The 17,128-nt window shown below is 31.2% G+C and overlaps 1 protein-coding gene across 2 annotated transcripts in view; it reads left to right on the forward strand.

Moving 5' to 3' along the window:
• Positions 1 to 17,128, forward strand: part of LOC135696566 (uncharacterized) — a 173,096-nt gene that overhangs the window by 137,602 nt on the left and 18,366 nt on the right. For both annotated transcript variants that reach the window (XM_089114301.1, XM_089114300.1), the window contains 3 exons: positions 6,460 to 7,683; positions 10,102 to 10,178; positions 12,183 to 12,304. In XM_089114301.1, the coding sequence (XP_088970427.1) occupies positions 6,460 to 6,639 (180 nt within the window). In that variant the 3' untranslated portion in view covers positions 6,640 to 7,683; positions 10,102 to 10,178; positions 12,183 to 12,304. The remainder of the gene's footprint in view (positions 1 to 6,459; positions 7,684 to 10,101; positions 10,179 to 12,182; positions 12,305 to 17,128) is intronic.

Here is a 17,128-nt window from a genome sequence, read left to right on the forward strand (position 1 = left end):
CAATCCATTAAATCTTTGTATTTTTCTTTTTTTCTCTTTAATACTTTAGAGCATTATTTGTTGTGCTGCCCCTGTCCTCTTTTCGTTAAATTAATCCTTCGTTAAATCTTTTTATTTTTCTTTTTTTCTCTTTAATACTTTAGAGCATTATTTGTTGTGCTGCCCCTGTCCTCTTTTCCTCAAATTAATCCTTTATTATCTTCTTTTGAAAGTCCTTCTTTAAATCCATTAAATCTTTTTATTTTTCTTTTTTTCTCTTTATTACTTTGGAGCATTATTTGTTGGGCTGCCCCTGTCCTCTTTTCTTTAAATTAATCCTTGATAATCCTCACTTGAAACTCCTTCTTTAAATCCATTAAATCTTTTTATTTTTGTTTCTCTTTCATACTTTAGTGCATTATTTGTTGTTCTGCCCCCGTCCTCTTTTCGTTAAATTAATGCTTGATTTTCTTCACTTGAAACTCCTTCTTTAAATCCATTAAATCTTTTTATATTTTTTCTTCGATACTTTAGTGCATTATTTGTTGTTCTGCCCCCGTCCTCTTTTCCTCAAATTAATCCTTTATTATCTTCTTTTGAAACTCTTTCTTTAAATCCATTAAATCTTTTTATTTTTCTTTTTTTCTCTTTGATACTTTAGAGCATTATTTGTTGTGCTGCCCCTGTCCTCTTTTCGTTAAATTAATCCTTCGTTAAATCTTTTTATTTTTCTTTTTTTCTCTTTAATACTTTAGAGCATTATTTGTTGTGCTGCCCCTGTCCTCTTTTCCTCAAATTAATCCTTTATTATCTTCTTTTGAAAGTCCTTCTTTAAATCCATTAAATCTTTTGATTTTTCTTTTTTTCTCTTTATTACTTTAGAGCATTATTTTTTGGGCTGCCCCTGTCCTCTTTTCTTTAAATTAATCCTTGATAATCCTCACTTGAAACTCCTTCTTTAAATCCATTAAATCTTTTTTTTTTTCTTTTTTTCTCTTTAATACTTTAGAGCATTATTTGTTGTGCTGCCCCCGTCCTCTTTTCGTCCAATTAATGCTTGTTTTTCTTCACTTGAAACTCCTCCTTTAAATCCATTAAATCTTTTTATTTTTGTTTCTCTTTCATACTTTAGTGCATTATTTGTTGTTCTGCCCCCGTCCTCTTTTCGTTAAATTAATGCTTGATTTTCTTCACTTGAAACTCCTTCTTTAAATCCATTAAATCTTTTTATTTTTTTTCTTTGATACTTTAGTGCATTATTTGTTGTTCTGCCCCCGTCCTCTTTTCCTCAAATTAATCCTTTATTATCTTCTTTTGAAACTCTTTCTTTAAATCCATTAAATCTTTTTATTTTCTTTTTTTCTCTTTGATACTTTAGAGCATTATTTGTTGTGCTGCCCCTGCCCTCTTTCCTTTAAATTAATCCTTGATAATCCTCACTTGAAACTCCTTCTTTCAATCCATTAAATCTTTTTATTTTTCTTTTTTTCTCTTTAATACTTTAGAGCATTATTTGTTGTGCTGCCCCTGTCCTCTTTTCGTTAAATTAATCCTTCGTTAAATCTTTTTATTTTTCTTTTTTTCTCTTTAATACTTTAGAGCATTATTTGTTGTGCTGCCCCTGTCCTCTTTTCCTCAAAGTAATCCTTTATTATCTTCTTTTGAAAGTCCTTCTTTAAATCCATTAAATATTTTTATTTTTCTTTTTTTCTCTTTATTACTTTAGAGCATTATTTGTTGGGCTGCCCCTGTCCTCTTTTCTTTAAATTAATCCTTGATAATCCTCACTTGAAACTCCTTCTTTAAATCCATTAAATCTTTTTATTTTTCTTTTTTTCTCTTTAATACTTTAGAGCATTATTTGTTGTGCTGCCCCCGTCCTCTTTTCGTCCAATTAATGCTTGATTTTCTTCACTTGAAACTCCTCCTTTAAATCCATTAAATCTTTTTATTTTTGTTTCTCTTTGATACTTTAGTGCATTATTTGTTGTTCTGCCCCCGTCCTCTTTTCGTTAAATTAATGCTTGATTTTCTTCACTTGAAACTCCTTCTTTAAATCCATTAAATCTTTTTATTTTTGTTTTTCTTTGATACTTTAGTGCATTATTTGTTGTTCTGCCCCCGTCCTCTTTTCCTCAAATTAATCCTTTATTATCTTCTTTTGAAACTCCATCTTTAAATCCATTAAATCTTTTTTTTTTTTTTTTCTCTTTGATACTTTAGAGCATTATTTGTTGTGCTGCCCCTGCCCTCTTTTCGTTAAATTAATCCTTGATAATCCTCACTTGAAACTCCTTCTTTCAATCCATTAAATCTTTTTATTTTTCTTTTTCTCTCTTTAATACTTTAGAGCATTATTTGTTGTTCTGCCCCCGTCCTCTTTTCGTTAAATTACTCCTTCGTTAAATCTTTTTATTTTTCTTTTTTTCTCTTTAATACTTTAGAGCATTATTTGTTGTTCTGCCCCCGTCCTCTTTTCGTTAAATTAATGCTTGATTTTCTTCACTTGAAACTCCTTCTTTAAATCCATTAAATCTTTTTATTTTTGTTTTTCTTTGATACTTTAGTGCATTATTTGCTGTTCTGCCCCCGTCCTCTTTTTGTTAAATTAATGCTTGATTTTCTTCACTTGAAACTCCTTCTTTAAATCCATTAAATCTTTTTATTTTTGTTTTTCTTTGATACTTTAGTGCATTATTTGTTGTTCTGCCCCCGTCCTCTTTTCCTCAAATTAATCCTTTATTATCTTCTTTTGAAACTCTTTCTTTAAATCCATTAAATCTTTTTATTTTCTTTTTTTCTCTTTGATACTTTAGAGCATTATTTGTTGTGCTGCCCCTGCCCTCTTTTCGTTAAATTAATCCTTGATAATCCTCACTTGAAACTCCTTCTTTCAATCCATTAAATCTTTTTATTTTTCTTTTTCTCTCTTTAATACTTTAGAGCATTATTTGTTGTGCTGCCCCTGTCCTCTTTTCGTTAAATTACTCCTTCGTTAAATCTTTTTATTTTTCTTTTTTTAACTTTAATACTTTAGAGCATCATTTGTTGTTCTGCCCCCGTCCTCTTTTCGTTAAATTAATCCTTGATAATCCTCACTTGAAACTCCTTCTTTAAATCCATTAAATCTTTTTATTTTCTTTTTTTCTCTTTGATACTTTAGAGCATTATTTGTTGTGCTGCCCCTGCCCTCTTTTCGTTAAATTAATCCTTGATAATCCTCACTTGAAACTCCTTCTTTCAATCCATTAAATCTTTTTATTTTTCTTTTTCTCTCTTTAATACTTTAGAGCATTATTTGTTGTGCTGCCCCTGTCCTCTTTTCGTTAAATTACTCCTTCGTTAAATCTTTTTATTTTTCTTTTTTTCTCTTTAATACTTTAGAGCATTATTTGTTGTTCTGCCCCCGTCCTCTTTTCGTTAAATTAATGCTTGATTTTCTTCACTTGAAACTCCTTCTTTAAATCCATTAAATCTTTTTATTTTTGTTTTTCTTTGATACTTTAGTGCATTATTTGTTGTTCTGCCCCCGTCCTCTTTTCGTTAAATTAATGCTTGATTTTCTTCACTTGAAACTCCTTCTTTAAATCCATTAAATCTTTTTATTTTTGTTTTTCTTTGATACTTTAGTGCATTATTTGTTGTTCTGCCCCCGTCCTCTTTTCCTCAAATTAATCCTTTATTATCTTCTTTTGAAACTCTTTCTTTAAATCCATTAAATCTTTTTATTTTCTTTTTTTCTCTTTGATACTTTAGAGCATTATTTGTTGTTCTGCCCCTGCCCTCTTTTCGCTAAATTAATGCTTGTTGTCTTCACTTGTAACTCCTTTCTTCATATCCATTTCACCTTCACATTTTTCTCTTTTCTCTTTGATTCTTTAGAGCATTTTTTGTTGTTGTATTCTCGTTCTCTTTTTGTTTAATTGTTCTTCGATCTATTCTCGAGGCACTGTCAGTTTACTTTCATTGAATTTTGTTATTTTGACTGATACTTTTTCGACTTCTTGAAGCTCCATTTGTTGTTACGCCCCTTTTCTCCTTTATTTAAATTCTTTTTCGTTGCGTATTAATTTTCATATAACACCTAATATAGATAGCATTGCTATATAGTTTCTCTATAAACCACTTTTAATTTTCTTTCTGTACATGCTATCTTTTAGTTATAACTTTCTGTAGGGTGTTTTTCTTAACGGATTCTCTGAAAACCATTTTTTTTATTTCTTTACGTATTTGCTTTATTTATCACTCAAGATTAGAGAAAATCTAAAGCAAAGCTATCATCAGTTAAGTATATATGAAAATTAATTCTTAAGGATATTAATATAGAGAAGGTTTCTAGAAAAGCCTTAAAAATTAGCACGGAAGGAAATAAATACAAAGAGAAGACTGAATTCTACTGGATAATTTCCTTCCTCCAACTATTTTAAATCAGTATCAGATTTTCAGTCTTTGTGAAGACTGACACGTCAGAAAATTTAAAGATTTGAAAGAGACCCAGCTACTGCATACATTGAAAGAAATTTCAAACGGCAGATGTCTGACATGAGCAGATCTTGCCTTGAGGTTGAGAATTGAAACGGACCAAAAGATATGTCAAAATAGAAATACGTTATAAATCTTCCTAATTTGTAGCGATCGCTTGCATTTGACGATGGCATGAGACAATATCATTTAAGTTCAGGCTTGTGGGTCAAAAAGTTTTCCATTCAAAGAAAATGGGTACTTTTTGACCTACTAAACAGGAATGAAAAATATTTGACGAGTACCAAAATTAACATCTACTTATCTTTATACTAGAATCTATAAAATTAATACCTAGTAATCCATTTATTTGAAAGAAATGTAAGATAATGATAAATTTTTGCAAAAATTGAGTTTTTCTGTGGTTACAAGAGTCTAAATAAATTGTAGCTGTTGAATTCACATTCCAATTACACAGCTATCCAAAAAATGAATGAAAGTTTTGTCACTGTCGGAAAGGTACCAATTTTTAAATGTTTTTAAGGAAGATATTAAAACCCTAATCTTGGAAGACTAGTCCCATCTTTACAAAATTCTTGTTTTGACGAGGCTATAGAGTCCCTTCACCATATCTTCTCTTAGATAAGGAGGGGGGCTTCTTTCTCTTTAGAACATATGATTTCAACTCTTGGAACGATATACTGGTTTAGTAAGAGCGTTGTTGGTTCTTTTACGAATGATTAGTTTTGGATTATAAATATTATAAATATATATACAATTTCTCACCTCAGTGTTTGAAGATGCAAAAAGTTAGCACAGCTTGTTTTTCTTGTCCAAAACACGAATTATCATTTAAACTATGTACACAACTTTAATACAACAGCTCAATAAAGGGGATTAGCTAAAACATAGCAAATAGACAAGCCAGGCTACAAAGCGAATGTAAACAAAATAGAAATATTAGCTGTTCTGCGTGAGTGCAAATATATCGTTGAATATATGGCCGATTAAGTGCAAACAAAATGTCGTCTTATAAGTTCATTATACTCTGTCACAATTTCGACAGATCGTTTACCCCACTCCTAAAGTAAACATTAATCGATCTAGTAAGGGAGGTTTAGAACCATAAAGAGGTGTTTGACTTGAGTTTTGTTGGATCTCAACTATTGTAGTTTTTCCAGTCTGGTTTTTAGAGACACACGTGCTCTAGAGAAGCCAGAGGTTTAATGAACTGATCATCGAAACTGTAAAAGCATTCACTACGATTAGAGAAAATTATTGTTCTTTCTTATTTTTATTCCCAATCTTGTTAGAAGAGCACAACACATTTAAATTCTGCTCCAAACGCACTCTTTTCGTTGGGTACAATAAGCCACTAACAAACTTACTTCTTCAATAGTTAGAGTACTAGCTTACATTTCACTGGAAGTTATTGGCATAAAAACTAAAAATGAAAATAAAATAAGATAGTTTTCGATTTATGTTCTGACGTTGTATACTCTGAAGAGTGTCAGACGAAAAGCTTCAGAAACATGTTTCAAAAGTTTGTCTTTTTCAAAGCCATTTTGGAAATGAAATATATAAATATAGCGAAATGATTGTTTCACAGAAAGGCTGTAGTGCTACATCAAATAAAACAATGATAAAAGAACATTTGGATATATCCTTCTTGTTTGACATTTTATGCGTCAATTATTCTACCAGAAAGATAACAAACTCTCTTTTGGCATTTTCTTTTCACGAAGTTATTTAATATATCAACATATTTGTTTCCCAGGTGATAAATATTTCACTCATAAATAGCTAGCAAAATATAGTATCGCTGTTGATCTATGCATACAGACAAGAGAGCACTCTCTCATTATTTTGAAATAACATCTTATTCTTTTCTATAGGATTACACAGGCCTGCCCTTTCTATATGCTTAATATCCTTATAGACAAACAATTTGTTTGATCACACAACATTTAAACACAATGACTCATTAATTATGAACCTTGATAATTTTTTTCCTTTCAGGCAAAACGTGCAAATATATCAACAGTCATTTTACCAGAAGGCAACAGAAAAGGCCATGACGACTTGCAAAATTTCATAAAACAAAACTTAGAAGTGCATTTTGTTAGTAACTACAATAAGGTATACGAAATAGCACTGAATTATTCGCAAAGCAATGCAGAGCAAGACAACAGCTCGTAGAATTATATATACTATTATTAGCTATTTACTTCCGATTTAATTCTATAAAACATTAAAGTTGGGTATTTTACAATCTTTAATGTAAATCTCAAAACCTGCCTATAACCTTCACCGAGTATATTTAGTATCAGCTTTAGATAATACCCTTGGAGAAGTATGTAATTAATCAAGAAAATAAGATTTGTAGGCAAAATAAACGGAAAAGAAGCCCAGTGTTTCTAAATTATCGATAAGCCGAACGTTATATTTTCCAGATTTTTTCTAGATCCGGGAAACCAGTTTCCTTTTTCAAATGCCAAAAATTTTCAATTCTCTAAATAACAAGATGAATGCCCCTTGCAACACCCGGCGATGCGATAACGTTTTCATCGTTCAATGGGCTAGTCTTCCCTTTGTTCTTTCACTAGATCATTTTGCTTGAAGGAAAATCAAGGATTGAGTTGGGGCTACTCCATAGAAAATAAAAACTACAATGATTAAACAAGTGTGGATTATACACAGGTTTTTATGGTCCTCGTAATGATTTACAAGAATCACATCCCGCAGGTAGACTTTTTATCCATTAAATAGATGGTATACAGTTAATCCGTACTTTATATATGTATAAATTTCATCTGTATTAGCGAATGCGAGAGAAAAATATGAGTCTGACGATCGAGGTCTGAAGTCATCCTTGAGTGATTCCTTCGCAACTTTTATGCCTTGGCTACTTTTGATATCTCTTTTTATCAAAATTTCTTTCCCTGGCTTTTTCTAACAAATTTTAGATAGTTACAGCTACATCAAATTTATTCTCTGATTTTCCATATGGGCCAGTTGTTTGAAAACAGTAAAGATATCTTCTTTCGTCAACACGTATCGACGAAGGAGCTTTACTACCCAGAATGCTATTCGCCTTTCGTGTGATTAAAAACATGGCTTCGAAGAAAGTTGTTTTCGTCATAAGCGGCTCACGTGTTATAGTTATTCCAAGAAAATTGATATTTACTATGCGACAAGATGTTAGATAAATATATTGTAATGTTGAACAGTTAAAGGCCGAAGGTATGTCTTTGTTGCTACTGTTATTTTATAAAGCCATATGATGTTAGGCCAGCTTCTGATCAATCCCTGTGGTGTTTTTAGCGCCGTCTTTTCTGTAAGTTATGTTCTAAAATTACATTGCATGCAATAACTGGAGAAAAAGAGAATTGGGATTATTTCATAGGATTTTGTTCGTGGGTGCTATGCCATGAAGTCACCAACCCAAGTTGCCACTCTCTAGAGAGTGGCAAATATTGATCGCTGTGTCATATAGGGCTCTTGATTGCAATCTCTCAGATTTGTTTTTCAAAATTATTAAAACTCTTTCGAGTAAAAAACTCGTAAAAAAATTAATTTCTCAGGGAAGAAAACAATAAAAAATGAATTCTTTAAATCTAAAAATATTATCTACTTCAGAAGACACTTCCATTGGCATGTCACATTTTTATGCTCGGTGATGTTTTGTGTTTGTTCTTGTCTGTTGTTTGTGGCGTTTAGAATCATTATGTTTTGCGTGTTATAGAGTGTTGAATAGGCTTTAAGCAACAAGAAGGGCTATTTTTTAGTGGAAGTTTAGGAATTATTATCTATCACTTTGTTATCTTAGGTTCTTAATCGATTTTTGCCATTCTACAAATCAGGTGTTGAGCCTTCACTTCCGCATGTGGCTGTTGGTGCCTTGGTAAAATTCGATCAATAATCACATATAAAGCCCTAGACCAGGGATTCTTAATGATTTTAAATGCCGGGCCAGAAAAACATATAGAATTTCTTCGGGGGCCAGTTGGTTTTCAACTTTTACACACCTTGTGTAGGCTGCTCAAAATGAAACTCAGATCTCATTTTTACCAGGCTAAGTTAGTGTTAAAATAGACAGGCCTTTTATTTTGTGGCTGCCTATCTTATCTACCTTCACATAAACCCAAAAAATAGTTTTTACAAAGGTCTGTAACTTTATGTTTCTTGTACCAGACTGAGTCAGGAAATTGTTCTATGCTATTTTTAGGCTAGAACGTTCATCGTCGTTAGTCTCTTGTTGGGTCGATTTGAAGTGCCTGATGTCAGGTCAAGGGACTGCACAGCTTATTTTAAAGAAAGGCCAAAATCTTATGTTTGTTGATGTATTTAGTCAAGGCCACCACCATGGTTGGCGGCAAGAAAAATTTTAGGCTATATTAATCTAGGAATGGCCAGAAACAACACCTCAAATAGATATTAACGGGAGAAAATTCAAGGCATTTTCTTGACTAGGTTCCATAGTTTTATCTGTTGATATGAAAAAGGAAACAAGACATTTCCTATTTTGTTATTCTCTTTTGGACTAAAAACTGTCTATGGAACACATTTAGAATTGATTAAAGAGAAAAAAAATATATCAGAGGGGACAAAGGAAAACCAAAGATAAATTGAATTCCAAATTTTGAAAATGTTGGCAAAAACTATTTTTGAGGTAAAATGTATTCGGTGGGCAGGATGACATTTTGCTGTGGGCCAGAGATGACCCGCAGGTAGGGGTTTAAGAATGCCTGCCATAGACCTTAGATATAACTTGATTGATTCAAGTAACAAGGCAGCTTATCCCCACCAGGGAGCTGATGCACCATCCTACCTTAGTTGCATAAAGTATGAGAGGGGAAGAGAAACAAAACTTAAAGAACCAAGTCGACCCTTAATGAAATCATAATAATCTGTTAATTGAATCCTGTTATGTGAATAAGCCCAAACCCCTATGAGGTTAAATTATAGAGGATTTGAAGAAACACACTTTACTTTAAACCAGAAGGGGAGAGAGGGACAGGAGAAGAGAACAGCCTGGCAAGAGCATACATAAAAATCAAGAAGCCCTATCCAAAACACTTACTTACACTCTCTGTAACAACTTTCACCCAAGAAAACCCAACTACAACTTCACCATTATTCCCAAAGGCATCAAAACAGCAAATTAAGGCTTAATAGCATAACTTTACACCTAAATTTGATTAATAAAATTGAAAGAAAATAAGAACCCTTTTAATGATTTCAAATTCTATAACATCTCTCATCAAAAAAGCTCTGATAGAATTTCATTTGACCAGCATTTAATCTGCTCTGAAGGATTGCAGCTCAATGTAAGATGATTTCAAAAGTCATTATCTAATTTTTCTTTTTTAAGAAAAAAACACAACAATTTCTAATTATACTTTAGTAAATGAAAATTTTCTTTGTAAATGTGAAAGTAAAAGTGAATCAGCCTTTAAATGTAAAGGTCAATAACCATTACAAGAAATTATTGAGCAAATACTCCAAGACCCCAACAGAATGGTTAAAAGTTTTGATATAAGATTTTTAAACACAGCATTGAAACTAATAAAAATCAATGCCAGTTTGTGAAAGACTATATACTAAAATTTTGATGATCTACATGATATAAAAATTCATGTCTAAATTTGTTTTATGTAGAGTCATGGATATTTGCATCCTGCTTTGATTTCTGTGGTGTTTTGTCTTGATGGGAAAACTTTGGAACCAAAAGCCAGGTAGTTAATTATGATATAGCATTTTGCCAAGAAATATAATTTAATGTATCTTTCAAATCTGATGTATCTTTCATTTAATGTAATCTTTCTTTCAAATCAAGTATTTTAAAAAGTATTTTAAAATGTGAAGCAAACTAAAAGAGCTATCAACAAAAAAGACTTTTTCCAGTGTATCATATGTTGTTTCCACCAAAGTTGAATATAATTTTCTTTAAATAAATGCTGTCTTGATGATAGAAACAGTCCTCCTCGCACTCCTGCAAGAAATCAGATGCTTTTCAATTCACACTTACCATTCCTTGCTGTCTTCAAAAAGATTTTGCAATCTAAGTACATCAATATCATTTTTAATTTTCTATATTGTTTTAAATCTTGCTTAATTAATGCTCTGAATTTAGTCACTGTTCCTAAAAGAATGTTAATATTCTGTTTGGAAAACCTCCTTTTCTTTTGTGCCAGAAAGATTTCATAGATTCATCTTTTAACTGAATGTATTTTGCCAAAATTTTCTGTAGTTTTCCTTTGTAGACTTAGCCTTGAAAAGATTTTGCTCTTTAAAGCATAGCAAAGATGGAAACCAGATTATCTGTGATTAAATTGAACTTTTGATATCAGAGCCTATGTCAGCAGTGATTCGTTAGAGCATAATGGTCCAAGGAATTTTTCCAGCCGAAATGAGAATGATGACTTTATATTCACTCTTGTTGTAGTTATGTTTTTATACAATTCAGAGGACTTGGTCCTTAAATTTTTTTTTAGGGCAAGCCCCTGAATCCCCTCCCTTCATCAATCCCTTGCTGCCCATTGTTTTTAATTTTTTGCTTCATTCATCATTCAAATGTTCCTCTGAATCAATTTTCATTAAATAGTTATAATTTTTGGCAGGATAAAAGTCCCTGACATCCCCAAACGAAACCACAAAGTTACCACTTTCTTCTACTGTTATATAATTTCAAATCAAGAGTAGACAGTTTTGAATTCCTCACAAACATTTTCCTTTTTTATAGATATTTAGGCCGAGATTGCCATTAATTTAATTTCAATAATAAAGATTCTTTTCCCATAAAATAATGTTATTAATATTTATGCATTGTCCCCTGGAATGAATGCATTACAAAACTTTCCTTCTGTCTGCAGATAATGTAGCAACTAATTCTTTACATCATTTTTGGGTGTAACCTTTAATAAAGGGCTTGTCTGTGTGGATTTCTTATTTTGGCTCCCTCACTTCTTGGCCCACAAAATGAATATATTATAAAACTTTTCTTCCGTCTGCAGATAATTTGTCAACTAATTCTTTACTTCATTTATATAGCCTTTAATAAGGGGCGTGTCTGTGTGACTTTCTTATTTTGGCTCCCTCACTTCTGATCTGCTTCATACGTAGCTTGATGTAGGACACAGCTGCATATTGTTTTGTGGATTTTAAAACTATGAGTAAAATATTGAAAGTTTAGGAAAAATTTAGGCAATATCCTCACTTGTTTAATTTATCCAAATTCTTGCAAACTAAGCCTGCAATGTGATGCCAATCAAAATCCAATGTAAATCTTTATATATTACTTTTAACTACTGAGACATTACCTTCACTGATGCTATTTTTGCAAGCATTTTGAAGATATCCTCTTAGCAACGATACTACCCTTTGTTCAGAAAACCTCCTCCCTTAGTTTTTTCCAACCAATGTCAATTTTTTGGCAATTCAGTTTTGAAAACAAAATTTTGTTGCTTTTTAGAACGTTGAAAAAATGTTAACAATGAAAAAGCCATCTAGGATGTCGATACTATGATTGAAACGACTTTTTAATTTCAGACTTTCTTGATAACGTTCTCCAGATCTTTTTCAATAATAAACAGTTTGTTTGGTTTTCTTCAGTCCTTTAGGTCTTGCTTTTAGCTCTGGACTCTGTTCTTTTGGACAAAATTCCAGAAACTTTCATTTTCTTAAACATTATTGAAATATTTTTCAAATACTTCCAATGTTATTTTTTGTTCAAATCCTAGGGCTGACAAATTCCTCCTCAAAGCTCCATCAATATAGCCAGTTGATGCTTTGAACACCTAGAAATTGGATATGAATGGGATCTGGACTTAAACCTTCATAAGAACTTGTATGACTTTTGCAGGTATGTCGGTTCCCTTTCCTTCAAATTCCAAACTTACAAACTCAAATAGCATGGATCCTTGTGCTTTTATTCTGAAGTGCAGACCTTCAATTCTGAAGTGCAAACCTTATAATTTCTTAGGAATATTTTTTTCAAATTACCATTATATTTCAAAATATATTTTTTCCTTGAGAATTAAATTCTATTCATGACTTACTATACGTTACTTTTGATAAAAAGTTTCTTTCTGTTGTTAGCTTTGTAAAAATAATTCTCTAAAAACCTTCTACATTTTTGTTTCCTTCCGCGTGAATTTTCATTTCTAACTTACTGCTGGTAGCTCTTTTAAAAAGCTTCTCTAAAAACCACTTTTATTTTTATTTCCTTGCGTTTTAACTCTCGTTTATCACTTACTATCACTAGCTTTGCTTTCGAGTTTCTCTAAAATCCTTAGTTCTCTTTATTTTATTGCCTGACAATTTTTATTGCTACGTTGCTGTAGGGAGCTTTGCTTAAGATTTTCTCTAAATGCCTTCTTTCTCTTTTTTTACTGCCTTTCAATTTTTATTGTTACGTTTCTGTAGGGAGCTTTGCTTTACAGTTTCTCTAAAATCCTTAGTTCTCTTTATTTCATCGCTGTCAATTTTTATTGCTACATTGCAATATGGAGCTTTGCTTAAGAGTTTCTCTAAATGCCTTCTTCTCTTTTTTTACTGCCTTTCAATTTTTATTGCTACGTTGCAGTAGGGAGTTTTGCTTGAGAGTTTCTCTATAATTTTTCTTTCTCTTTTTTTACTGCCTTTCAGTTTTTATTGCTACGTTGCTTTTTGTAGCTTTGCTTGAAAGTTTCTCTAAAATCCTTCCTTTTATTTTTTTACTGCCTTTCAATTTTTATTGCTACGGTCCTGTAGGCAGCTTTGTTTCGAATTTCTCTAAAATCTTTCTTTCTCTTTTTTTACTGCCTTTCAATTTTTATTGTTACGTTTCTGTAGGGAGCTTTGCTTTACAGTTTCTCTAAATGCCTTCTTTCTCTTTATTTCACTGCCTTTCAGTTTTTATTGCTACGTTGCTTTTTGTAGCTTTGCTTTAGAGTTTCTCTAAAATCCTTCCTTTTATTTTTTTACTGCCTTTCAATTTTTATTGCTACGGTCCTGTAGGCAGCTTTGTTTCGAATTTCTCTAAAATCTTTCTTTCACTTTTTTTACTGCCTTTCAATTTTTATTGCTACGTTGCTTTTTGTAGCTTTGCTTTAGAGTTTCTCTAAAATCTTTCGTTTTCTTTTTTTACTGCCTTTCAATTTTTATTGCTACGTTGCTTTTTGTAGCTTTGCTTTAGAGTTTCTCTAAAATCCTTCTTTTTCTTTTTTTACTGCCTTTCAATTTTTATTGCTACGTTGCTTTTTGTAGCTTTGCTTAGAGTTTCTATAAAATCCTTCTTTTTCTTTTTTTACTGCCTTTCAATTTTTATTGCTACGTTGCTTTTTGTAGCTTTGCTTTAGAGTTTCTCTAAAATCCTTCTTTTTCTTTTTTTACTGCCTTTCAATTTTTATTGCTACGTTGCTTTTTGTAGCTTTGCTTAGAGTTTCTATAAAATCCTTCTTTTTCTTTTTTTACTGCCTTTCAATTTTTATTGCTACGTTGCTTTTTGTAGCTTTGCTTTAGAGTTTCTCAAAAATCCTTCTTTTTCTTTTTTTACTGCCTTTCAATTTTTATTGCTACGTTGCTTTTTGTAGCTTTGCTTAGAGTTTCTATAAAATCCTTCTTTTTCTTTTTTTACTGCCTTTCAATTTTTATTGCTACGTTGCTTTTTGTAGCTTTGCTTTAGAGTTTCTCTAAAATCCTTCTTTTTCTTTTTTTACTGCCTTTCAATTTTTATTGCTACGTTGCTTTTTGTAGCTTTGCTTAGAGTTTCTCTAAAATCCTTCTTTTTCTTTTTTTACTGCCTTTCAATTTTTATTGCTACGTTGCTTTTTGTAGCTTTGCTTGAGAGTTTCTCTAAAATCCTTCTTTTTCTTTTTTTACTGCCTTTAAATTTTTATTGCTACGTTGCTTTTTGTAGCTTTGCTTTAGAGTTTCTCTAAAATCCTTCTTTTTCTTTTTTTACTGCCTTTCAATTTTTATTGCTACGTTGCTTTTTGTAGCTTTGCTTTAGAGTTTCTCTAAAATCCTTCTTTTTCTTTTTTTACTGCCTTTCAATTTTTATTGCTACGTTGCTTTTTGTAGCTTTGCTTTAGAGTTTCTCTAAAATCCTTCTTTTTCTTTTTTTACTGCCTTTCAATTTTTATTGCTACGTTGCTTTTTGTAGCTTTGCTTTAGAGTTTCTCTAAAATCCTTCTTTTTCTTTTTTTACTGCCTGTCAATTCTTATTGCTACGTTGCTTTTTGTAGCTTTGCTTAGAGTTTCTCTAAAATCCATGGCTGTTTTTATCTGTTGCCTTTCAATTTTTATTGCTACGTTGCTGTAGGGAGCTTTGCTTTAGAGTTTCTCTAAAATCAATGGCTGTTTTTATTTTGTTGCCTTTCAATTTTTATTGCTACGTTGCTGTAGGGAGCTTTGCTTTAGAGTTTCTCTAAAATCCTTCTTTTTCTTTTTTTACTGCCTTTCAATTTTTATTGCTACGTTGCTTTTTGTAGCTTTGCTTTAGAGTTTCTATAAAATCCTTCTTTTTCTTTTTTTACTGCCTGTCAATTCTTATTGCTACGTTGCTTTTTGTAGCTTTGCTTTAGAGTTTCTCTAAAATCCTTCTTTTTCTTTTTTTACTGCCTTTCAATTTTTATTGCTACGTTGCTTTTTGTAGCTTTGCTTGAGAGTTTCTCTAAAATCCTTCTTTTTCTTTTTTTACTGATTTTAAATTTTTATTGCTACGTTGCTTTTTGTAGCTTTGCTTTAGAGTTTCTCTAAAATCCTTCTTTTTCTTTTTTTACTGCCTTTAAATTTTTATTGCTACGTTGCTTTTTGTAGCTTTGCTTTAGAGTTTCTCTAAAATCCTTCTTTTTCTTTTTTTACTGCCTTTCAATTTTTATTGCTACGTTGCTTTTTGTAGCTTTGCTTTAGAGTTTCTCTAAAATCCTTCTTTTTCTTTTTTTACTGCCTTTCAATTTTTATTGCTACGTTGCTTTTTGTAGCTTTGCTTTAGAGTTTCTCTAAAATCCTTCTTTTTCTTTTTTTACTGCCTTTAAATTTTTATTGCTACGTTGCTTTTTGTAGCTTTGCTTTAGAGTTTCTCTAAAATCCTTCTTTTTCTTTTTTTACTGCCTTTCAATTTTTATTGCTACGTTGCTTTTTGTAGCTTTGCTTTAGAGTTTCTCTAAAATCTTTCTTTTTCTTTTTTTACTGCCTTTCAATTTTTATTGCTACGTTGCTTTTTGTAGCTTTGCTTTAGAGTTTCTCTAAAATCCTTCTTTTTCTTTTTTTACTGCCTTTCAATTTTTATTGCTACGTTGCTTTTTGTAGCTTTGCTTTAGAGTTTCTCTAAAATCTTTCTTTTTCTTTTTTTACTGCCTTTCAATTTTTATTGCTACGTTGCTTTTTGTAGCTTTGCTTTAGAGTTTCTCTAAAATCCTTCTTTTTCTTTTTTTACTGCCTTTCAATTTTTATTGCTACGTTGCTTTTTGTAGCTTTGCTTTAGAGTTTCTCTAAAATCCTTCTTTTTCTTTTTTTACTGCCTTTCAATTTTTATTGCTACGTTGCTTTTTGTAGCTTTGCTTTAGAGTTTCTCTAAAATCCTTCTTTTTCTTTTTTTACTGCCTTTAAATTTTTATTGCTACGTTGCTTTTTGTAGCTTTGCTTTAGAGTTTCTCTAAAATCCTTCTTTTTCTTTTTTTACTGCCTTTCAATTTTTATTGCTACGTTGCTTTTTGTAGCTTTGCTTTAGAGTTTCTCTAAAATCTTTCTTTTTCTTTTTTTACTGCCTTTCAATTTTTATTGCTACGTTGCTTTTTGTAGCTTTGCTTTAGAGTTTCTCTAAAATCCTTCTTTTTCTTTTTTTACTGCCTTTCAATTTTTATTGCTACGTTGCTTTTTGTAGCTTTGCTTTAGAGTTTCTCTAAAATCTTTCTTTTTCTTTTTTTACTGCCTTTCAATTTTTATTGCTACGTTGCTTTTTGTAGCTTTGCTTTAGAGTTTCTCTAAAATCCTTCTTTTTCTTTTTTTACTGTCTTTCAATTTTTATTGCTACGTTGCTTTTTGTAGCTTTGCTTTAGAGTTTCTCTAAAATCCTTCTTTTTCTTTTTTTACTGCCTTTCAATTTTTATTGCTACGTTGCTTTTTGTAGCTTTGCTTTAGAGTTTCTCTAAAATCCTTCTTTTTCTTTTTTTACTGCCTTTAAATTTTTATTGCTACGTTGCTTTTTGTAGCTTTGCTTTAGAGTTTCTCTAAAATCCTTCTTTTTCTTTTTTTACTGCCTTTCAATTTTTATTGCTACGTTGCTTTTTGTAGCTTTGCTTTAGAGTTTCTCTAAAATCTTTCTTTTTCTTTTTTTACTGCCTTTAAATTTTTATTGCTACGTTGCTTTTTGTAGCTTTGCTTTAGAGTTTCTCTAAAATCCTTCTTTTTCTTTTTTTACTGCCTTTCAATTTTTATTGCTACGTTGCTTTTTGTAGCTTTGCTTTAGAGTTTCTCCAAAATCCTTTTTTCTCTTTATTTTACTGCCTTTCAATTTTTATTGCTACGTTGCTTTTTGTAGCTTTGCTTTAGAGTTTCTCTAAAATCCTTCTTTTTCTTTTTTTACTGCCTTTAAATTTTTATTGCTACGTTGCTTTTTGTAGCTTTGCTTTAGAGTTTCTCTAAAATCCTTCTTTTTCTTTTTTTACTGCCTTTAAATTTTTATTGCTACGTTGCTTTTTGT

This window comes from Rhopilema esculentum, chromosome 20, assembly GCF_057945365.1.
Source record: "Rhopilema esculentum isolate cy_ngs chromosome 20, ASM5794536v1, whole genome shotgun sequence".
Lineage (NCBI taxonomy): Eukaryota > Metazoa > Cnidaria > Scyphozoa > Rhizostomeae > Rhizostomatidae > Rhopilema > Rhopilema esculentum.